The sequence below is a fragment of the Tauraco erythrolophus genome, chromosome 7, assembly GCF_009769465.1.
Source record: "Tauraco erythrolophus isolate bTauEry1 chromosome 7, bTauEry1.pri, whole genome shotgun sequence".
Lineage (NCBI taxonomy): Eukaryota > Metazoa > Chordata > Aves > Musophagiformes > Musophagidae > Tauraco > Tauraco erythrolophus.
In genome coordinates, this window is record NC_141471.1 from 63,839,782 (window position 1) to 63,864,015 (window position 24,234).

A 24,234-nucleotide genomic window follows, 5' to 3' on the forward strand; every position below is an offset into this window, starting at 1 on the left:
ATTTTTTTTTGGCTATCGGAGATCTCTGGCCTTTCTTTGAAATAGTGTACAGTGGCATGAGTGTTGTATGAGTGGCAGAATCACATATGTTAGAGGTGCAGCCTGGGCAAATACAAATGATAAATCAGCTTACATTAGTGATTGATGAGGAAACATTTGCACAGATATTCAGATAAGATACTTGCTTTTAAGTCAGCTTTCTTCAGGTAAGAAAAATTTAAGTGGTATTTGATCTAAGAGGTAAAGGTGAGAAGGGAGTTTCAGTCTGGAGTCTTAAAGAGCTTATTTTCCTTAAAGACAGAATTCAAATTGATTTTGATCTCGCTTAACTGTGGAAAGGATTCATTTCTTGTATACCACAAAAAGCAAGCCATATCAAGGTTGTAGAATTCATCTAGCGAAAGGTAAAATGTGTGGCGTTTTCTTTTTCTTGTATACATGCCATACCCTAACTTTTTCTTTTAAGACCAACAGAACTTTTCAGGAGCTGCAATACTCAGTCAGACCAGGGAGCCATGAATGACATGAAGCTCTGGGAGAAAGGGAGTATTAAGATGCCGTTTATAAATATTCCTGTGCTCGATATTAAAAAATGCCAACCAGAAATGTGGAAGGCAATTGCCTGCTCACTGCAGATTAAACCTTGCCACAGCAAATCTAGAGGAAGTATTATCTGCAAGTAAGTACTGTGAGGGGGGAAAAAACAATTTAGAGGTTCTGCTAAGGATTTTAATGAGAACTAAAAAGCTCCTGTAGGACTCTGTTTGACCTACGTTGGGAAAACACGGCAAGACAAACGTGGAAGAAATACGATCTTGCGTAGTTGCCGTTGCTTGATCTGCGCCACTGTGAATGGAAGATGCTTGCCTGTTAATGAGATGGATGTATATGCTTCCGTTGTAAAGTTGATGATTGTTGGAGTTTTTTTGGCTCTCTGAGCCGTCTGTAAAACCTTCCCTCTTCTACTGGTGATTTTCAGCTGAGCAGAAAGGTCAGGGAAAAAAAAGAATTTTATTTAAAAAAAAAAAAAAATTTTGAAAGTAGGTGATTGGGTAGAAAAGAGACCAGTTAATAGTACAGGTACTGAGATAGAGTTCAAGCCATATTAGACATCGGTAAATCGAGGAGATGCTTTGTCTTGAGATGTACTTGCATACAATGCCATGGGAAATAAAGATCACCAAGCCTGAAGTAGACGAAGAGTAGTGTAAGCAATAGTTCCTGTCTTTGTGTCACAACTTGGTTCCTCCCCCGTATGTAAAATGTAGCACATACATATATAAAAACACATATATAAAAACACTGTTGTGAGACAGAGGGGAAGGTTGTGGATTCAGGGAAGGGAAGAATGTGGAAAGAAATCTTTTTGATATGAGACCTTTTTTCTTCAAGTAGTGTTCATGAAGTTCTGTTTCTTTTATTTATCTGAAGATCAGATTGTGTGGAAATACTGAAGAAATGTGGAGATCATAATAAATTCCCTGAAGGCCACTCAGCTGAAAGTATTTGTGAGCTCTTATCTCCAACAGATGACTTGGAGAACTGTATCCCTTTGGATACATACCTGAGTAAGTATCAACATACCTGTGCAACAAAATTAGAAACCAGGATAGTTTGAAGACTTAGGATTGCTTTTAATAACTTTCGTTATTTGTTTTAAAGAAAATTATATTGAATTTGAGACATTTTATTTAGCGTATTAGAGAAAATTGGGGTTTTCAAATTGTCGTAGCCCATTATGTTTACTCCTCTTGTACTGGGTGTATATGGCCAGGTGGTTTTGGTGGCAGTGGAGGCTGCAGGGGCTGTAGGGGAAGATGTCAGAGACCGCACTGTGCCAGGCACAGCCAGCTCAGCAATGGCCAAAGCTGAGCCACTTAGCAAAGTTTGTGGTGCCTCTGGGAAAATGAGTGTAAGAAAGGGCAAAAAGTGCCGGACAGGTGGAGGAGAAGGGAACAGGAAGAGTGAGAAAACACAGAGGTAGCACCAAGGTCGGAGGAAAGGAGGTGCTTCCCGGCAAGGCAGCCCGTGGAGGACCCTGTGCCAATGAGTGGGTATGCCCTGGAGGAACCTGCAGCCCGTGGAGAGCCCACGCTGGAGTGGAGGCAAAGTGTGACAAGGAATGAGCGGCAGAGAGAAACTGCTGGGTACTGACCATAATCACCATCATCCCCCCTTCCTGGTCCCCACTGCATCGCCTGGGGCAGGGGCGGAGAAATCTGGAGTGAAGGGGAGCCTGGGAAAGGGAGGAAGACAGGCATTGCTTTAATGTTTCTCTTTTTGTTTCCATTATCTGAATCTGTAATTAGATATTTAATAATATTTATAACATTAATATTAATAAGTGTAATTAGATACCAGCAGGTTGCCCAGAGAAGCTGTGGCTGCCCCATCCCTGGAAGTGTTCAAGGCCAGGTTGGATTGGGCTTGAAGCAACCTGGTGTAGTGGAGGGTGTCCCTGCCCATGGCAGGGGGGTTGGAACTGGATGGTCTTTGAGGTCCCTTCCAACCCAAACCATTCTACGATTTATGATTCTATGATTTATTTTAACTGGCAATAAATTTAGTTAATTTTCCCCAAGTCAGTTTTGCCCACGATGGTAAATCTTGCACATATCTCCCTGTCTTTATCTCAACGTGAGCTTTTCTGTTCCTGTTCTACCTATTTTCTACCCCCATCCTGTTTGGGATGGGGGGACTGGGTGGGAGTTTGGCTGTTAGCCAAGGCTAGCCCACCACACTTCTCCTGTGGAGACGTCATGTATTGAGTGCTATTACACTGGTCTATATCATCGAATAATCTGGCTTGTTGAACTTCAGTGGTTATTACCTACTTGAAAATAGACTAGTTAACCTCACTTTGAGAAAACTGTTCTTCAAGAACTCATCTCACATGCCAAAAAAAGTACTATGATAATAAACCCACTAACACTAGTTACAGGACAAAACCTGGATTGTGCTTGGGAGGACTCATCTGAAATATATGTCACTTAAACAATAGCCTTATTTAGAGCACAACCTCTTGATCTACAAAGTTACATTTTTGCCTGATGCATAAACTCCGTTCTTTAACTGTGCAGTTAGAATAACCAAAACCAAAATTAACTCTTGGGGCAACAGAACATGAGTTTAGTAGGTATATGGAAGAAGGAAGTTTTTGTGATTCTCTTTTCTTCTACCATGTCTTATCGCTAAGCGTGGAACACTTTGAAAGAGTAAGATTTTGAGTAGTAAGAGCTGCAACTGAAAGCATGCCTCAACGAAGAAATTGTTCCCAAAGAGACAATGTACTGAAGCTTGGGGTGGTTCTTTCTGTTTCGCTGCTGATTTTCCATGTTGCCATCCCTTTCCTTACTCTTATAACAGGACAACATGACTAGGGAGTTAAAGAGAAAACAGAAACAAAAGTTTATCAATGATAGCAAACTTGGTGAAACATCGAGTGTACGTTAAACCTCCAGTGTGTTAATCATGGGACTTCTCGTGTTTAAGCTGCCGGTCGTTGTCAGTTTGTATTTTTGTCATATCGTGAAAACTATTGAGGAATTAAGACAGAGGAAATATATTTTGCTTGTGAATAATCATCTTGGTCGTTATTTCCAGGATTGAGGACTAAACTTTTGAAATAAGTTAACTCCCTTGTCATGTCAAGCTTTTAAAAAAAGTAAAAAATATTTCACAGAATTGTCAAAAATATGATTTGACTGAATGTAAGAAATGCCATGCTTTACTGAAGAAAAGTAAACATCATTTAAATCAATACAGGTGCTTTATATTCTGTTTTCAGGCCCAAGTTCTTTAGGTAACATTGTAGAAGATGTTACACATCCATGTAATCCGAATCCATGTGCAGCTAATCAGTTATGTGAAGTAAATAGAAAAGGATGTCAAGCTGGAGAGCTGTGTCTCCCATATTTGTGTGTGCCAGGTAAGAGTTTTTGGACTTGTGTTTCCCTGAATTTCGCTGATAAACGCATGTTTCTGACATTTTATTGACAGTTTTGAAGTGAATCGTTGCTGTCCCTAAAGAACTATTATCAAAATTACCTTGTGTTTTCCAAAGCTGTGGCCTGCCTTCTAGCTCTTCTCGTGTCTCACTGTGTTTCTGTTTGTATTGTCCCCTGAAACGTAGTGTCTTGTTGCCCAGAGAAGTTGTAGATGCCCCATCCCTGGAAGTGTTCAAGGCCAGGTTGGATGAGGCTTTGGGCAACCTGGTGTAGTGGAGGGTGTCCCTGCCCGTGGCAGCAGGGTTGGAACGAGATGATCTTTGAGGTCCCTTCCAACCCGAACCATTCTGTGATTCTATGAAGATCTATTACCAAGGGGTAGTAGATTTTTGCTTCAGAAGAAACACGTGTCCACACTTGGTCTCTAAGCAGCCTGCCTGCTATTTAAAATTGCAAACGTGCAGTGCTGCAACTGCAGTGCAGCTCCCTGCTTCCGCAGACAACGTGACATGGATTGCCCTGTTCTTCCATATGTTCTTAGCCATATCCACACTATTTTCCTTACTGATGAAATAAACGGACATTATGTCTTGCCTTGAAATTAATGAAAATCAGGCTGTCGGTCTTGGGAGCATGTTTGAGAGCTCTGAGAACCTGATGGAATGCAGGATGCCCTGGGATGCACGTCTCCATTGGCAGCAATTCCGGTGTTATATTAAAGTTCAAGATGATATCTTACATGGAATTGTCCAAAATCCTTTTTCATAGGCCAGGTCAGCTTCTCAAAACCTCATGGACCAGCAGCTCATGGATAACTAGTTCTGGTCCGAGCAAATTAATACCCAAAGTCTTTTTTTTTTTTTTTTTTTTTTTAAGAGCTTTGCTGTTGCTGCTTCACTGGATTGAGAGTGCCCAGGTGTGGGGCTTGGGAAGGGAGCAACATGGCACATAATTTGGTTGTCTCTCCTTTCTTCTCTCTACTGCTTGAGCTTGCAGCACTGACGCAGCATCTCTGCTCTTCAACTTTCATGACTGACAGCCCTACCAGTGCATTGACTGGAGAAAAAGAAAAAGCCAGAACCACGAGGCAGATTAGATCTGAGTCTCTCCTAAATCTGTACGTAGACTTGTAGTTTAGAGGAAAAAGACACTGACTTTGGGGAACAACGGAAGTGTGAATGACGGACGCTGTGCTGCTTTGTCCTTCCCACGAGACCCACGGTACCGCTTCTCATTCACGTTGATGTCTGGAGATGCAGAGGTACACAGCTGGCTGCGTTTCTGCTCCATTGAGTGATACTTTTAACGTAGGTGCACCTCACTAGAAAGGCATTCCTGGTCTTTTGGGAACTGCTTTTTTAGAACACAGATGTTGTCTAACTTCTGTACCGTGCGTAAATATGAGCTGAGTGGGGAGAGAGCCTCATGTAGAATGAGTTTCAGCTGTCTTAACTTTGAAATGGCAGTCTTGGTGTTGCTAACAAGGGTCGAGTCTACAAAAGGAGGTGGGAGACTGTACAATTGTCCAACTTCTACAGCCCCTTCATTGTTCTACCTTAGTTAGCAGTAGTGCTTGCCACAGTTTTTCTCCTGCCCTTAAAGCAAAAGATACCATTCAGTGATGTGAGGGATCACCTAAGGTTCCTGAAGCAAAGAGGAAGGCTTGCGTTTGGTGACCACTTGAACACGTGTTGAGGGAGACTGAGTGAGTGAGAGCCACACTGATTTTTAAACTGAATTCCATGAAGCAGCTTCCTCTGTAGTGGAAGTTCTAGAGAACATTGCTGTAACTGTCTCGCATCAGTGCCCTGAGCCTCTTGTTCCAGCAGTTCTGTGGTTCATCAGCAGTTTCTCCAGGGATTTTTGATTAAAGAGAGGAAAACTGGGTTTTGCTTCACTTGTACATCTGCTACACTTGTGCTCTCCTAAAAGTGAGGAGAGACTTCAGCTCATTCCTTCTGTGAGCCTAGGGATGTTATTTTGGTTATGTTTCTGTGAACCTTTCAAAATATTGTTGTTTTTCTGAAAAGCTGAGCATTATTACTATAGGGGTTGTATTGTCTTCACTTGCTGCAAAAGTCATTCAAAGTGATCTGAAAACGAGCTCACCCAGAGCTTTTGAAGAGACAGTTTACTTCCTCTGAAGGTTGAAAGATGACTTTTATGTTTGAATTCAGTCTTTTTATTGGTTGAAAGTTTTGGAGGATTTGCAGTTCTTCACTTCTAGGGTAGTTTTAATCTTTTTTTTTTTATTATTACTGTTTCCTCACAATTTTTAAAACCATTTTTCTTCTTTTCCATTCTTTTTTTTTTTAAATCCAGTTTTCCTGCTTTTTGTTTCTTTCTTCTCTCTTCATGTCTACCTCTGAGTCCTTCAGTGTTCACATAAAAGGGACAAGTCGGGAAGGAAGACACAATAAAATATGTGAGAGAGGGGAAATGACTGGGCTTTGCTTGTGAGACCCTTTAATTCAGCTTGTGTATTGGAGAGGGCGAAGCATGTTGTTACATTACATACGTTTCATGCTGCTACAGAACTGTGGAAAATCAGATTAATTGAGAATTGTTGGAATTACCAGTCTCTTTCTCTGAAGTGACATTTCTACAGGTTCTTCAGAACATTGTCTCAAGGAAATATCTCCTATTTTTGCCGCTTGCTGCCTCTTTGAAATGAGTGAATTTGTCTATAGGGTGAGAGCAAGGCTGCTTTAGGAACACCTTCACTTTTTCACAAGTCAAAGAGGAGAGTAGTTATTTTTGGTAGTGGCACTTGCCAAAGTAGTCACTAAACATGAGCCAAAATTTCTCCTTGTATATATAGGTTGCAAACTGGGAGAAGCCTCAGACTTTATTGTCCGTCAAGGCACGCTTATTCAGGTTCCATCCTCAGCTGGTGATGTTGGTTGTTACAAGATTTGTACCTGTGGACACAGTGGATTGCTAGAAAACTGCATGGAAATGCGTTGTGTTGACCACCAAAAGTCATGCATTGTTGGAGGACAAAGAAAAAGTAAGTGTTAGAACAGTGATTACATCTTCATACAGCCCCTGGTCCTTAAGTGATGAGTTTCGAGGTACGTATGAAGACCCAGAGGACCTGAATACAGAGTTTATCAGAAAATACAAAAGTTAATTTTTGCGTCTCTCTATAAAATACTCATTTAACTCTCATATATACTGGAGGGTTCCATTATTTCTTTTAAATCAGTTCTGGACAGTGTCTGTCTCAACCAATGAAGTCCTGTGTGAAGCGTGGTCTTAGTCCACCGTTTTCCAACCAAAAGGCCACTGACTTGCCTCACGTCCCCTGTGGTTTTATGGTACTTGATAATCGGTAGCACGTCAAAGGTACCTAGTAAGTCCAAAATAACTGAGTCACTTTTTTTTGCTGTGTAATAAGAAAGAGTTTTTTTCACAGTAAGTGAATCGTAAGAAGCAAAGCACTCATTGTAGTTACGTTCGTCACAAACATAATTTTCTGACTGTGAACCAAACCCTGAAATCATGGACAAAGAGGTAATTAGGATATTTCTTTCTCTTAAAAGACACTAAGCAGATCTAAATAATCAATTGTACAGTTGTTTTCGTTGTGCAGGAAAGTCTGCCTGTAACGTTCCATCCATGCATTTACAGCTAGTAATGTGGTCTGTTTTTTTTGTTCATCCAAAGGGATAAAAGTCAACCAAACATATTTAAAACTTAGTTTCTGTTGCCAAATTGGTACTATTTGTTCATGGAAGCAAAGCACTGAAAACATCATAACCCTAATGATAGGAGGACAAAGAAAAAAGATGGGCAGTTATAGGAAGTATCTGGTGAAAGTAGGTGCTTTTAAAATACAGTCATTAGCAAATACATTATTTAAATAGCAAAAGAAACCTTTTATGGACCATTCTGACCAAAGAAACTTGCACTTTTTCAGATTATTGGTGAAAATAATCACAAAAATGTCTGAAGTTGTGTTAGTGTTTTATGCTTGCACAGTGTACAGCTATCACTTGTGGTAAGGGTTAACAACAATATGTGTAGCTCGTAAGTATTTGGTATTCAGCCAGTGCTGACCATTTAAAAAAAAAAAAAAAACCCCACACAACAAAACCAAAACCAAACAGCTTCCTTTCTTTTGCAATAATTGCTCATTAAGTGTGTGTGGTGATTAAGACTCTAGGTATTATATAATAAAAGATAAAAGTTACTGAATTCCAAATGCATTAGATGATATATTGAAAACAGATAATTAAAAATTTACAGTCGCCACGTGAACGTTTTGTAGTTGCTGTTGGTGTATGTATATATAAAATATAATTATATATTTTTGGGGTGTATGTCAGCTGCAAAAAGCTCGGGTTTAGTCATCAAACCTGAGCTGTGTTTTTTCAAACCATTCTCTACAAACCCAACATCCCTGAATGCTTTATCTGATGCTGGGGTTTTTGTGTTGTCAATTCACTCCAATTCCGAAATTACTACTGATGAAGAGGACGGTTTACTGTGTGCACTCTTTGATAGTGAAAGCCAATAGTCTTGCAAAGTTTTCAAGTATGTCCTAGATCAGTGACTCTTTACTTTGAAGAATCATCTGTTTGGCATTACCTTCAAGTCTTGGAAACTTTTCTTCTTCCCTGCTGACAAATTCTTTCTTCCTTGGGCAGTACCGTGGTTTCAACGGAGCTTTTTGTGCGGCAGAGGCTCTCTTCCATCCCCCCTGGTACTGCCATCCTTTGTCTAGGAACACCTCTTCCAAATTGCCCAAGTGCTGAGAGTTTTCCTTGTGCCCCTGTAGTATTTTTTAAAAATTCTAGTCCTTAATCTCAAGCCTTCCAAAAGAGATGAGAGAGAATTGCCTTATTTTGTACGGCACAGTTACTCTGCGCTTCCCTGAAGAGCTGTGTGTGTGTTGGTGGTCTTTCATAACCGACCTGGTTATGGATAGAAAACAGGAGCTGATTTTACATAAAACATACAACACAGGGAAGGGTTATCATATAGACAGTTCACAAAACCAAACTGGAATTGCTAAATTGAAGGAAAATTCTTGAAGTCTGGTGTTTGATTCTTAGATTCAGGTGTGAAAAGGTTACTGACTTACAAAAGGCAAAAACCAGGCAGATGGCTCCATCCTCAAAAAGCAGCTGTGACGGTGTCAGCTGCAGGATTAAGGGCTCCTTTCTGAAAGCCAGAGGGTGAGGACAGACCTCTGGATTCGTGTGTGGCTTGTGCTGAACCTACCTCTGGGTTTCTGCTCGGCTCTGCTACAGGCTGGCTCGTTCTCCGCGTTGGAGAAAGCCACGCTGTGGCTCGTACTGCTGGTGGGGCTGGAATTACAGTACAACAGATGTTGCAAACCAGTAAAGACTGGAATGAGGCATTGGCACATTACCTCTCGATAGAAAGTACACACAGAGGGAAAAAAATGAGCCCAACAGAGGAGTTTTGCATTCTGCGTGAGACTGTGGCAGAAAGTTTAGCAGTCTTACATAACATCAATTTAGGAGAAGAGTGTGTCTTTACAAAAGCTTTACCTTTAAAAATAGGGAGCTTGCTAGCCAGGATTTATAAAAGTACTACGTACTGTGCTACCACTTCTTCTGTTTTCTGAGTGTTATTTATTTTTGCAGCTTTAAATTGTTCTTAAAAAAAAAAATAAATAAACCCACAAGGTAACTTATACACACTTTGAAAGGATAAAGTGCTTGCTTCTTTGTTTAACTGATTCATAGAAAACACATGTGAAGAGACTTTTTCTTTAAATGAATAAAGCAAAACTTGAAATCTTAACAAAAGATAGGAATTTCCATGGGAAAAGAAAGTGAATAAAGAAATTACAGGAACAATTCATACTGAAAATGTAATATCTATGTAATAGATATATAGTCTTCTGGTATATTTGCTTTGATTGTATGTATTTACTTAATTTCTTTTCTTTTAAGGTCACGGAACGTCGTTTAATATCGATTGTAATGTCTGTTCATGTTTTGCTGGAAACTTGATATGTTCTACGCGTCAGTGCCTCACCGAGCATAGTTCCGAAGATGAACGTCGGAAGTTCACAGGTAACTTTTCAAACTAGAGAAACTATTAACCTAATATTCTTAGAGCGAGGATTGACTTCTGAATTATTTCTACAGTATTAATGGAAAATACCTGATAATTTGTTATTAATATATTCTTTTAACTATTTGTCTTTCTCATTTCAGAAAAATTCTCATTTCCGAAAAATTCTCATTTTCAGAAAAAACACGTACCTTTAAAAAACACAGAAAAATCAGTATTGAAAAATAAAACCTCATGAAATATGTAAAATAGGTAGAGACAGGGTATTGCCACTGAGGATGAGAGGTTAGGAATTTGGGGAAAAAATTGAGAATTAGCTAGGAGGCAGGGCACAAACTTCCCTTCCTACTACTTAAAAGTAGCATATGTGCTACAGCGTTGCTAAACTACAAGAGGGAGGAAGTGACTGAAGATAAGACACATCTTTGCGTTTGCTGGGAGGCAAAGATATCGTAGTGACTCTTTGTGTGACTTCTGTCATGGAAAATCCCTCGTTTTGTGTGTTCCTTTTCCAGGTTTACCATGTAACTGCGTAGATCAGTTCGTGCCAGTGTGTGGTCAGAACGGACGCACGTATCCAAGCGCATGTATAGCTCGTTGTGTTGGGCTCCAGGACAATCAATTCGAATTTGGATCATGTATTTCCAAGGATCCTTGCAACCCTAACCCTTGTAATAAAAATCAGAGGTAAAAGCAGAATATGTTTTTAAGCTTTTCTTTGGCATCACGTGCTTGTGAAGCAGATTCACTTTTTCTTTGTGTGTTTTGTATATTGTAGTAACATTCTACTTTTGGGATACTCCAATAAAAAAGAACCTGTTTGAAGTAGCTACTTTTTATTTATCATAGTAACAGACTGTAATAACTGCCAGTTCTTGGTTCAGTTTTTGTAGTGCTGCATCACTGAAATTCATTATGCTGATCTCAGTTTTAGCCATTAAAGAGAACTGACGTATAATTTCAAAAATAGGAGAATCAAATTTTGTTGAAATGGCATAAAGTGTCGTTTTACTACTTTGTTTCACACCGTCTTCTAGTAGTTAAAAAAAACCCCTACACCTGAATTCAAGACTTGGATTCAGTCTTGCTTATTTGGTCAATAATCCGTGCTTTTAGCTCTAAAATAGGATAATGTCAATTAACTCTGGAAGACTTGAGTTTCTCTTAATTAGATCGGTATCTTGTGAACACCACCACGCCTGTACAATCTCTTTTTTTCCCAATGTCAGAAAAGCCAAAATGTGAATGGACAAGCATCACGAAACAAAAATACACTCTGTACTCGTGTCAGGAGAAAAGAAAATCTGACCTTTCTTACGGGAATCAGTCTGTGGCTCATAAATATTGGTCTCTGTCTTCAGTTTTGAAAGAAAGCCAACGTAAGAAGTTGTGTAATACTGTGCTTTCACAAAAATGATGATAGCAATTTGATTTTTTTTTTTTTCCTTTTTCTGCACTTTAAATGCCTGAGTGCAGAAAACTGCAGAGAAAACACTGCAGTTTTGTAGCCGTGATGGCCATGATGGCATTGCAAACTGGAATTTCAAAGCTGCTTTGTGGATATACGCTTTTTACCTTTTTTAATTCAGAAAGTATAGAGAGATTTTCACTTTTACAGAATAATCACTACGCTTAGAGTCTCACCTTGTCCTTTCAGTTCAGGACTGTACACAATACATTTTTCTGGCTCAGTTTGATAATGTGGCGTAATCTAAGCGTTCTCATTTTAAAACATCTTTGAAGTGCTTAGAGTCTGTTTAAGATCTTGCATTCCACTTGTGTTTAAATCTCAGAATTTCTGAGCCTTCCCTAATAAAGAAGGAAAATGGTGATGCATAGGCCAGCAGCACTCAGAGAGAATAAGGATATAAGAAGTCTGTAAGTATAAGGATATGATTTATAGAAGGAGGAGATTGTTAAAAAAGCCATTTAACTCTTTGTCAGTCTGTTCACCAAACTGTTGGCTGGCATTCCTCTAGCAGCGGGATGTCTTGCAGGGCATATGGCAAATGTTTTGTGGATTAGACCACGGAAGGTATGTATTTAATATAAAGGGGAAAGAATTTCTGCTCTTGACCACTCTTTTCTTCTTATCTGTGAAGGCTTGAGAGGGATGCCAAGCCAAAAAAGGCAATTGTGTTCATCTAGATTTTTCGGTTTCTTCCCGGTCATCCCCAAGATTGGATGTGATATAATACACTGAACCTACAGAGCTAGAATCCAATTAGATACTTATAATTGAAACCATATAATCTTGTGAGTCTGGTTTTCACTGTCTTCTCAAGGAAGGGTCAGGCAAGACCTCTGCAATGTAATCTTTTTCTCGTGCAGTTCACTGTTTTCATGTTTTCCTTAAATATACGTTTCAAAAAATGAAGCTTGGGAGTAGGTAAGAAGTTTATCCAAGCCTTTTTTGAAGATCCATTGACAAATACTTGGTAAAAGATTAATTTTAGTGGAAACTGTAGTTGTGTTCACACACTCTGACTAACCATGGTGTGAATCAGTTTCAGGTTTGCGATAAGACCTGAAATTGGCTATTCAGAATGGTTTGTTACCTGTTTGCTGCAGCTCTGCTGAACCATAGGTAGCTCTAAAGTGCTGGAAACAATTTCATGGAAAATATTTTCCTTGAATATTTTGAGACTTTAAAAAAAAAAAAACAAATCCTATGACATAATATGAAATTATTACTTTGTGCAGGTGCATACCAAAGAAACGAGTTTGCCTGACTAGTTTTGGAAAATTCAAATGTAGCCAGCATGAATGTGTGCCGAGGCAGTTAAATTGTGACCAGACACGGGATCCTGTTTGTGACACAGACAACGTGGAATACAGCAACTTGTGCACTTTGTACCAAAAAGGAAAAAGTTTAGCGTACCAAGGACCGTGCCAGGTAGGAAGTGGTTCTAGCAATAAATACAAAATCTTTGTTCCTTAATGTTCAACTTTGCAATATTCTGGGGTTTATAGCTTGCAAAATGTTTTCATTGAAAGTAATCCTTTAAAAAAAGTATTTTTCACTGGTATAAGAAATACCGTCACAAAATTATATTTGGAATTTTGTCAGGTGTTTCTTTGCTTTTGTCAACAGCTGTCTCAAAACCAATCCAAAGCTTTACTTATGCTTCCTTGGGGATAATACTCTGATATTTATATTAAGTCTTCCTATGTTTTTTCACTATTAAAGCTTGCACTGAGGTACATTTGCAGTTATCAGTTCAGTTCCTTGGTTAGTTAAGTGCTAGCTTTCACCAAGTTGGACTTGTTTGAAATAAAAATTAATGCCCAGTCATAGAAGTATGTAGCATTTTGTGTGGTTGTGCCCCAGGTTTGCCAAGTTCATTGTTCAGGATCTACTTACACCTGAGTTTTGCTGGAGACTAGGCAGTCTGTAATATTTTCTTTAGTTAGTCTGGATTGGATTGGTCATCATATCAATCCCTCAGATGGATTAGGACTAGGTTTAGTTCTTCCATCCCACTGCTCCCTGCAGTGTTGGTAGACAAAGCTATTTCTGTCGCTTTACAAGAAAAGTCTGGAGCTGCTCTTTTCACAGTTGCTGGCTTTAGGCTGTTCATCTCTAGGTGTTTCTCAAATGACGAAGATTAATTTGAGACCTTCTTTTTGTCTCGACTGATGGATGTTCGTAGAAGCACAGAACATTTTTTCAGGGTTTTTCTGTATTATAAATGCTGTTGCTCTTTTAACCCACTTTTAGTTTCTGCCTTTCTGTCTTTATACTGTCTCTTTCTTACCCTTTTTCAGCAACCTCGTTAAGTACAGATAATTCTTCTCATTGCCCATCAGATATCTCATGAGATACTCAGAGTGTACAGCCCTTGAACAGTAAGAATCAAAGCAATATTGCATGGCTCTTTGTTGTGGTTTTTTTTTTCTCCAGCAGTTATACATCTAGTTGTGTCCATCTTCACAAAGTCCTTGACACTGGTAGCTTTAAGTTTTCATTCTTCCTTTTATAGGGAAGACAACTGCAAGATATGAAACTCTTTGGAGTGCTCACATTTACTTGTCCTCTGCCTGTTTTGTTGTTAGCTTAGGTGTGTAACATAGAAACTGTAATTCTCTTGCTATTTTAGAGGACACACAGTGATCATATAGCTATGGTGACTTACCTGAGATATTAGTTAGCTTAATAAAATATGTAGAGCTCAGCAAGCAATTATGGAACGAGTCGTGTCATTTCTTAAGACTTTGGAGAAAAGCATTAGTCATACCTTGTCTGCAGAGTCAGCAATTCCATTCGCTTCTGTCCCTGTTCAGAAGCTGAAGTTTATTGGCATCTGACCTCTCAGCCATGTTGGACTAATACACTTGGCGAAGGCAGGACAGGAAGAAACTACGTTACAATTTTCTTGGATTTTTACATGTGTTTGAATCAAATGACACGCTAGATACGTTTTTGTAAGAGAAAATGGACACAATAAATGTATTTTTAGAAATGTAAAGGTTTCAACAGTAAATCTTGGTTTTGACAGAGAGGTCTAGTAATGGATTTTATTCTCCTGAAATAAATGTATACGCTTAGCTTCTCAAAGAAGGTGTTAGAAACGCACAGAATCACAGGATCACTTAGGTTGGAGGAGACCTTTAAGATCATCGAGTCCACCTGTGAACTGAACACTGCCCATTCCACCACTCAGCCGTGTCCCCAAGCGCCACATCTACACGTCCCTTCAGCACCTCCAGGGGTGGTGACTCCACATGCGCGCACACACTACAAATTATACAACAGCAGTTTTTATTAATAATTTGATTTTCTTAATAATGCTTTATTTTGATCTTTGAGGTCCCTTCCAACCCTAACCGTTCCATGATTCTGTTACCTAATGAAAATATAATGGTCTTCATTAATTTAATAGGTGAGTTAATTTAAACGACACAGTCGTTTTATTTAAGCATTAGCACAGAACAAAAATTGTTGTTTCCCAAAACATGTCTCACTGTACATTTCTCAGATTCCAACTTACATTTTTCCGTCACCTTCTGTAAGTGCTTATTCTTTGCAATTATTACCCATTCATACACTGGCTGCTCATTTACTCTAAACTTCCTAATTTTTGAATGTTCAACAGTATTATCAGTGAATTCCCATGAACGTTGGTTTTCCCAGTGTTAAAACTACTCTGAAGCTTTGTCCGTAGCATGACTAAATCGATCTTTTGAAATTTGAATTTCTCTGTCTTTCAGCCGTTCTGCAAACCGGCGGAACCCGTTTGTGGACACAACGGGGAAACCTACAGCAGCGTCTGCGCCGCCTATTCCGACCGCGTGGCCGTTGACTACTATGGCCACTGCCAGGCTGTGGGTGTCCTCTCGGACTACGGCTTCCACACGGAGTGTGCCTTTGTCAGATGCCCCCCGCTTTCTGCTACTGGCTGCAAACCAGTTATTGCACCAGGTTAATGTTTGTTCATTTTACTGCGGATGGGGGAGATGATTGCCCAGGCTACGTGTGTTCGTTCAGGCTTTAAAATAGTCTTCTGCAAGGTCTGTGAGACATCTAAGAGGAAGGATGAAGCAGAGACCTTTACTGAGGACTGGAACAAGCCAGTACCAGGACTCAGCTGAGTGATTCTGGAGTGGCAAAGCCTTGGCTTTGGGAGTCGCTCGCCTTCCGGCTTGAGAAACGCACAGCGGTCCCCACAGGACTGGTTTGGGAGGAACCAGTGAGGTCGGTGGTGTCGTAGGGTAGAACATCACTGAGAACTGGACGAGCCATTTTTCTGAAATGGCAGCACAGACACCACACTGGAATGCCAACCTGTCGTCAAAGTCAGGTTCCCAGAAGATTGTATTTAATTAGGAGACAGAGTAAGGTACCATATGTATTTACAGTACTGTGAAAGAGGACAGTAGGAACAGTTTTGCAGTTGTGCTGCTTTGAACTGGCTTTTTATTGTTTGCAGAAACTGTTTGATAAAAGGAGTGTCAGTAATTAATCACAGGAAAGCTCTTTTTTAAAAAAAAAAAAGTTTTATGCATTTTTCTTATTCACTGGTTTGAAGAAGGATCTTTGTGCAATGGTGTTCCATTTAACATTGCAGAAGTCACTGTGAATGTGGATTCTATATAATAAAAGTTGGGGGCTGAATTAAATATAGAGTCATGGGTAGAAAGTTGAAATATCCCGTTGTTTTCCAAGATAGTGAGGAAAAAGGGGAAATACGATGTTCTTCTGTGTTAAACATGAATCCGTCAGACAAGTCCTTTTCCCCCCTTTTTATATAAAGATTCTACGCTCCAACATGGTATAACTTTGTAAATTTAATGTTTGCAGTGTGCATAATTGTTTCTGTCATGCCCTGGCTATTTCAGCTCTTGGAATTGGTAATTTCTGTAGCTGCATGGGTGTGCATCCATACAAAACCTTGGCTTGCAGCACGCAGCGTGCCTGTGGGTTTAGCTCACAGTAATGCATCATCCTGAAACAAATGAGAACTCATCTTGATAGCAGTAAATGTGCCTTGAAAGGCGACTGCTTTTGCGTTACAAACGTTCTCAGCATTAACAAATCTGAGAAATTGTGCAATTCTGCTTTCAAATTGAGAGATTTGCTTTTTTGCTGTTTTCATTCTCAGTTAACATTCAACTTCTGACCTCTGCTTAAAAGTGAACGCACTATTTATTTGCTTTTGTTTCTGAGACTTTTTTTTTATTCCCATAGGAGCCTGCTGTCCACTATGTGCTGGAATGCTGAGAATCTTGTATGACAAAGACAAGCTGGATACTTTTGCAAGGGTAAACAATTTAATCATGCCTTATGTGAAATGGTACATGGAAAGGCCAATTTACTGTGCACTCTCTCCTGAAAAGTTAACACACTATAAACCCAATTATTTTCCAGTAGATAGTTTGAGATTTGATTTCTTTTTTCTTTGTACTGTTTATACTTCCCTTTATTTCTTCGTATCAGGTGTAGAAATTGAATTACAATGCAAAGCAAAACAGAATTGGAGTAGGCACAAAGGAGCACGTTGAGGTTTGCTGTTTAAATGACTTGTAAAGACAAATGAAAAAGAGACAGAAAAATGTAGCCTGAACTGGACCCCTGGAGGGGTCTAGTCCAACCCTCTGCTCAAAGCAAGGTTAATGCTGGTTAGATCAGCTTGGCCAGCTGAGCTTTTCAAACCTCCAGGAGTGGAGATTCCACAAGCCGAATGCTGCTGGGCTCTCCCCAGTTTGTCCGTGTGGCCTGGGCAGGAGGCAGGGGGTGTAGATAAAAGGAGACAGTGCCTGCTGCTGGCTCTGGTTTTGCTGAGGCAGCCCAGCGTGTGGTCGGCCTTCATCCCAAGGGTGTGCTGCTGACTGCTGGTCTGCTGCTTTCCTCGGAGGTTGTGTGTGCTCTGTGTGTCTGCCTGGACCAATTTTGCTGAGAAACAGTGTCCGTTAGGTCCTGACTGCAGCTTGGAATGTCTTCCAGTTGTCGTCTCTGATGGTACCAGGGACACAGTGACCACTGCAGCTTCTCAGTTCACACATGGCTGTGACAAAGAATTTTTAGGTTTAGTGAGAAGGCAGCTTTCTAGTTAAAGAAATTTATTGGACTGACTTGAGTAGTTATTCAAGCAGTAAGTGAGAGGAGAGTAAAGTTACCACCATCTAAGTACCCCGATACCTGGATTAGGGTACATAGTAGTTGATTTTTTTCCTTCTCCCCCCCTCCCCCCTTTTTTGCTCCCTTGTCACCACATTTTAGCTGACTTTCTCTTCTCTTGCTCACCCAACACAATACACAGTCTTCAAGTTTTCAGAACTCATACGTATAAATATATATATGGTCTTTACATTTGAAATACGTGATCTCTCAAACATTCAAGTCAGCGTGCTCTGAGCACGTACTAGAAATTACAGAAGTTTGACTGAAGCTCTCTTCTTTGGAAACTTCAATCAAGGGTCATCTGGTAAGCACCCAGAAACGATCTCTAAACTGGTCACAGCCACCTGGAGTCTGTGCCTGTGTGACACTGCCCTGAGCAGAGAGACGTAGCAGCTCTGTGCCTTTGTTCCTCCACTGTGAGACATCCAGCTAGTATCTCCTAGTAGTACAACAGAAGCTGCCCAACTGTGTAGTTGAATAGATTTGATACTTTTGTCATCTACATGAAATTAACATTAATACCATTGATCTCCTCTGACTGCATCAATAAAACTATAGGATGGGGGCGCAGCTCTTTCTTTTGACAATGTATGGATACATATAGTGTGTATACATCCATTGTACGGGAGATGGTTGTCTCAGATAGGTGGAATCGTTGCTGGAAGTGCTGGCACACACTTCAACCAACCCAAGAGGGCAACAAGTATAGAATCACAGAACGGTCTGGGTTGGAAGGGACCTCAAAGATCATCCAGTTCCAACCCCCTTGCCATGGGCAGGGACACCCTCCACTACACCAGGTTGCCCAAAGCCTCATCCAACCTGGCCTGGAACACTTCCAGGGGTGGGGCAGCCACAGCTTTTCTGGGGCAACCTGTGCCAGTGCCTCACCACCCTCTGAGTGAAAAATTTCTTCCTTGGATCTAATGGAAATCTCCCCTTTTTCAGTTTAAAGCCATCACCCCTTGTCCTGTCACTACACACACTTGTAAAAAGCCCCTCTCCAGCTTTCCTGTAGCCCCTTTAAGTACTGTAAGGCTGCTGGAAGGTCTCCCCAGAGCCTTCTCTTCTCCAGGCTGAACAGCCCCAACTCTCTCAGCCATTCTCCATAGCAGAGGTGCTCCAGCCCTTGGAGCATCTTCATGGCCTCCTCTGGACCCGCTCCAGCAGCTCCATGTCCTTCTGGTGTTGGGGACCCCAGAGCTGAATGCAGTATTCCAGGTGGAGTCGCAGGAGAGCAGAGCAGAGGGGCAGAATCCCCTCCCTTGCCCTGCTGCCCACGCTGCTCTGGATGCAGCCCAGGACACGGTTGGCTTTCCGGGCTGCCAGCGCACGGTGCCAGCTCATGGTGAGCTTCTCATCCACCAGCACCCCCAGTAGCAGTAGCAATGATGCCTATCTTAGTTCAGACAGGTGGTTCAGATGAGAAAAAAGGGCTTCAATTACTGAAAAAAGTTCTATAAATCTGTGTTTCTTTTTTTCCCCCTCCCCCTACCCCTCCGGCCTTTTTTGTAAAGATAGCAGGAAACAAAAGTCAGCATCTACACAGAGCAAAGAAAAATCTAAAATCTAAAATTCTAATCTAATCTACTGGATTTCTAATCTAAGATACTAAAATCCAAGTTTGACATGATCGGTCATTCTCAAAGTATCCATCTGCTTCTGTTTTAAGACTGGTTTGAACAGGGTTTGCTGATCAGTGAGATGCCAGCCTACATTTTAATGGGGCTATGAGAAGGAAATCCCTCAAAGATCTGGTAAAAGAAGTGTTGTGTGACACGTAGCACGTTTGATTTGTGTAGTCTGCTCGGATTTTCCAGATTTCCATTTGCCAAGGGCCTGTACCAGTGGGCTGAAAAGAAACAAAGCTACAGCAGGATAAGAAGGATGGATCTCTTGCAGCTAAAGCTAGAAAACAGAACACAACAGAATGACCAGAAGTCACAAGTGAAGTGTTTGTGTTGGTGTCTATACTGTTCAACACAACCAGAAGTGACCTGGAAAATCAGTGAAAAACTTTTTTAAGGTGTGGGTGTCCTTCAACTGAGCACCTTAGAGCATCTACAATCCAATTACTGTCAGATACAAACAGCAGAACAGAGAGAAGGATTTTAAGAGAAGAAAAAAAAAAATCTATTTACCTGGTAGTCATGTAGTGATCTTGAAAGGTCACCTGTTGCCACAGCTTGTCGTTTCTGGTGGCTCTGGGAGCAGGTTCTGGTGATGGGATGCCCGCTGGTGGGGCTGCTCTCCCTCTGGTTCCCCAAATAAACATCTCCATTGTGTACCTGATACATACACACACTGCATACCAAAACCATGGTTAATTTAAGAAGGAAAACATTTTTTTCCCCTTCTTCCTTTCACTTTTTAATTTTTTTTTTTTTGGAGGTGGTTGTGTGTTGTTTTTTTTTTTTCCTAGAGATTAGAGTAGTTTAATGGCTGAAACGAATTTTCTGGCATGACATAAAGTAATTAAAACTGAAGGGGAGAAATGTAATTTTGCAGAATATCACGTCACCCACCAAGTTCTTTGTTTCCTTGCAGGTGACAAATAAAAAGCCTATAACGGTACTCGACATACTGGAAAAAATCCGCCTGCATGTCTCGGTGCCGCAGTGCGACGTGTTTGGATACCTAAGCATAGAATCCGAAATTGTGATTCTCATCATTCCTGTGGATCAGAACCCCAAACCACTGCAGGTAGACTATGGTATTGGTTTGGTTCCCCAGCATGGGTTTACTTCATTTTTACAGGTGCATTTTCCTGCGTACTGAGCGCACGGGGATTCCTCTAGTGACTCGGGTCTGAAGAGCTGGAATTATGGATAGTAAAAATGTGTCCTCAGAATCCTGCTTCTCTGATACAAGGCTTTTGGGTGCGGGTGATGATGGGGGAGAGGTGAAGGAAGGCCAGGGAAAGAGCAGTATGATTTTTTTGTTTTAAAATGAATACGTGCACAACCCTCAACTTTCTATGGCTAAAATAACAGAAGCTATAAACTGATGAAAAGAAAAAAAAAAATTACTGAATGACCTCTTAATACTAATTGTCTGTTAAATGCACACCTGCATATGAAATGGTCCTCCTTTATCCCCAGTGTGATAGTTAAAAGTAGACTGAAGCACACGTTACGATAAAAAGTGCTGGGAGATATTGTCTTGGAGCTGTTGCTTCGTTTTTCCTTTCTGCTCGTTAACCTGTGCAAGACCAGTGAGGAGATCTTCTTCCTGTTCCAAGGAACACAATTCCCTGCCATTTTATAGTTGTTTCTAACAGTCCTGCCCAGCCCTGCTGACAGCACTTGGTTATCTTATATTGATGGCTGCTTCCCATTTCCATTTTATCTCCACAGTCTAATTTTGCGTTCCCAGTACTGCTTCTGGGATGGGCTAGACTTCCAGTATAGCGTGAGGGGACAGAACCACTGCCATAAACTTTGCAAGCTGCAGCATCTAATAGGGCAGCTGCTTCTCAGGCAGATTTATTTAGAAATTAGAACAAAAATTATTCTAAATAAATCTTGAGAATCTGAGACCATCCTGGTTTTGCTGTTCCTTTCCACCTTACGATGAAAAGCGCTGGGAGATCCCAAAATGCTATTACGACCTTAAAAAGGAAATAAAATTCTAATAAGCTGCCCAGCTTGAAATTAGAATTAGAATGTGTCTAATTAGAAATTAGAATTAGAATTTTACGAGGTCATTCAGTAATTTTTTTCTTTTTATCAGTTTATAGCTTCTGTTATTTTAGCCAGGGGTTTCCTGGGTTGCAGTAGAAGGTAAGGTGGAAAAAATGGGGTTTCTACCATAAATGCCTAATTATCATCACGTCAGTGGGGAATGGAAACCTGGGTTTTCTCAGGTTTTCCTATTATTTCCGTTCTTCCCTTCCCATAAAAGCCATCTGTTTTCCCTGATTTGGAAGAAAAAGCTCAATAAGGAGAAAAATCCTCATTTTTCTTCCACTGTTGCAGACTTCAAGGCAGTATCTTGGTCAATCAGGAATTCAGTCCTCACATTTACAGCTACTTACTTCAGTTATAATTTACTGTGAGCTTTTTGGCATCGACGTTCAACACACATCGCCCACGATAACCTGTATGCAGCTTCCTTCCTTCCTTCCTTCCTTCCTTCCTTCCTTCCTTCCCTTTTCCTGCTACTCAGGCTGCCACAGTAGTTTTCGCAGTACCGAAGTCCACGACAAGAGTTCCAGCATGTTTTCTAAGAAATACTCCCCAAAATTATATAAATCTGACGTGCTGATGGGAATAACTCAGACTTTCTTTCTTGAATTTTACCATCTAGCAACACTTTTGCCATATTCTACGGTAAGAAAATAAATAACAACTTTTTTTTTCCCTTAGATTGAAGCCTGCAATAAAGAAGCAGAAAAGATAGAGTCGCTGATAAATTCAGACAGTCCCACATTGGCGTCACACGTCCCGCTGTCAGCATTAATTGCATCTCAAGTCCAAGTTTCCTTCAGCATTTCTTCTCCTTCAGTTCAGGTGGTGCCTGTTCTGCACTCCCTGTCCATCAGCCTTTTCCTCACCTTGTCAGGATTAACATATCCCGTGTAACTGCTTGGAAAATACGCACGAGTGGTGCGGTGGTTTGTATCGTGAAGGACGTTCGGAACGTTGATCACTGAACCAGAAGACAAAAATTGTAGAAGATTTGATGAACTAATGTAAAGCATTTGGAGTAACGTGCAAAGATTATTCTGTTTGTCATTACTAGTCAGATGACTCCTTCAGCACAATTAGATGGTTTTCCATTGATCTTGGAAACACAAAAATACTCTGGAAGGTTTTGAATTATGGATTTCTGATTTTCGCGGGACGGGATCTCGCAGGGTTTTTTCAGCCACGTTTCGAGTTTCTTGGAGAACGTTCATTTGATCTTCTTCAGCTGCAAAGCAGTGACAACAAAAAGCACGCACCTACTTTAAACAGCATTTTTGGAAGAGACAACTTGCTGCTACTTAATTACCTTACCAAAAATTTTAGAGTTTATTCTCCTGTAAATACGCTTTCATATTTTATGAAGAAGAAAACCAGCTAGCCCTGGGCCTGCTTCAGTAGCCATCTTTACTTGGACTAGTGAAGATTTGCAGGGCACGGGGCTCACTGCTTGTGCAACGACAATCACGCTCCGCACGAGTACCGGACTCCAGTGACGAAGGACGTTCTTTTGATCCTTTTGTACATTTCAGAATCTCACCTTGGATGCAAAATTATAAAGAATCTCAGTATCTATATTTAAGTGCCATTTAAAATATTGCAGTATTTGCATGTTATCTAAGGAAATTTATACTTTAAATGTTTATATGAACAGTATGTTTTGTTACTTATTGTATTTTATGCACCTGACCTTAGCCTACATGAAGTATTTCGTATCAGTATTACGACAGCCGACTTTTGAAGTATATACAGAAAAAACTTATTTTTGCCAAAAGGCTGAACTTTGAAAGAAAGCACTGAAAACTTTTTGAACGCGTATGTTGTTGTAGCATGTCTGTAGCAATTATTTTCTGCTAAATCTTTTAAATGCAAAAGTATTAAAGCTTTATATTTTAATAAAACACTTGGTCATGTGTCACGTCATACACACACACATGTATATATGCCACACTGGAAAAATAAGAGCTGAAAACCATACCTTTTGTGGAACAGAATCTGTAGTGCTATTTACAGCTGTGAAGATTTTCTTCAACGAAAGATAATATCAAAAAAAGTTTCCTTGGTTTGTTTGACGAATCTGGAAAAAGCAGAATTTCACCTCAGAGACTTTTTTCATACATGTGTGAGTGTCCAGAACGTGCTGGAAAAGAGTGAAGATTTTGAGTGGTTCTGTTAAACACGTACAGAACCAAGGAGTTTTTGTATAATCCTAAATTCCTGAGCGGAAGCGGACGGGGTTTAGGGTCTTTTAGGTGGATGCACAAAAGTATTTAAGAATTTGCTACGTTTTCTCAAGCCCTCAGACTGCCTCAGCGGAACAAAGGATTTACCTTTGTTTAAAAGTGTCATATGACAGTGTCACTGTCATAAAAGTGTTTATGACACTTTTCCAGGTCTTCCTTTTGCACATAACCGTGTATTTCAAAACTTTTTCCCACCACCCCTATTTCTAGGAAGCCCTGGGAGCATTTACATGAGCCAAAATAAATAACATTGAGTGTTTAATAAATTGTGCCCTAAACGTTTCATGTTTGAAGTCTGGACTGTAAGACGACCCTCTCCTCAAACGAATCCCAAAACAAACAAAAGCAGCACTGGGGGAAAAAAGATTTATCTGCTGTGGGTTTCCTAGACTTGACTGCACCCTTCATTGAACTGGTGCTTTCATAGCGTAGAGAAGTCACTGAGTCCCTCAGCCTTCCCCATATCCTGGGTAACTACATCTCCTGTCCTGCTTTTACCACTGACATATCTATAGAAGCTTTTTTTGTTGCCCTTGATGTCTCTGGCCAGATTTAACTCTATCAGGGCTTTACCTTTCCTAACCTGATCTCTGGTTGCTCGGACAATCGCTCTGTATTCTTCCCAGGCTACCTGTCCTGTTTCCACCCTCTGTAGGCCTTCTTTTTGTGTCTGAGTTGGTGCA

General features: G+C 40.5%; 1 protein-coding gene across 2 annotated transcripts in view; it reads left to right on the forward strand.

Annotated features, from left to right (window-relative positions):
• RECK (reversion inducing cysteine rich protein with kazal motifs) overlaps positions 1-22,700 on the forward strand; it is a 59,782-nt gene extending 37,082 nt beyond the window's left edge. For both annotated transcript variants that reach the window (XM_086614438.1, XM_086614439.1), the window contains 11 exons: positions 467-679; positions 1,432-1,568; positions 3,788-3,928; positions 6,769-6,957; positions 9,878-10,000; positions 10,517-10,688; positions 12,705-12,897; positions 15,213-15,423; positions 16,690-16,763; positions 20,170-20,325; positions 21,990-22,700. In XM_086614438.1, the coding sequence (XP_086470564.1) occupies positions 467-679; positions 1,432-1,568; positions 3,788-3,928; positions 6,769-6,957; positions 9,878-10,000; positions 10,517-10,688; positions 12,705-12,897; positions 15,213-15,423; positions 16,690-16,763; positions 20,170-20,325; positions 21,990-22,205 (1,825 nt within the window). In that variant the 3' untranslated portion in view covers positions 22,206-22,700. The remainder of the gene's footprint in view (positions 1-466; positions 680-1,431; positions 1,569-3,787; positions 3,929-6,768; positions 6,958-9,877; positions 10,001-10,516; positions 10,689-12,704; positions 12,898-15,212; positions 15,424-16,689; positions 16,764-20,169; positions 20,326-21,989) is intronic.
• Positions 22,701-24,234: the final 1,534 nt, after the last annotated feature.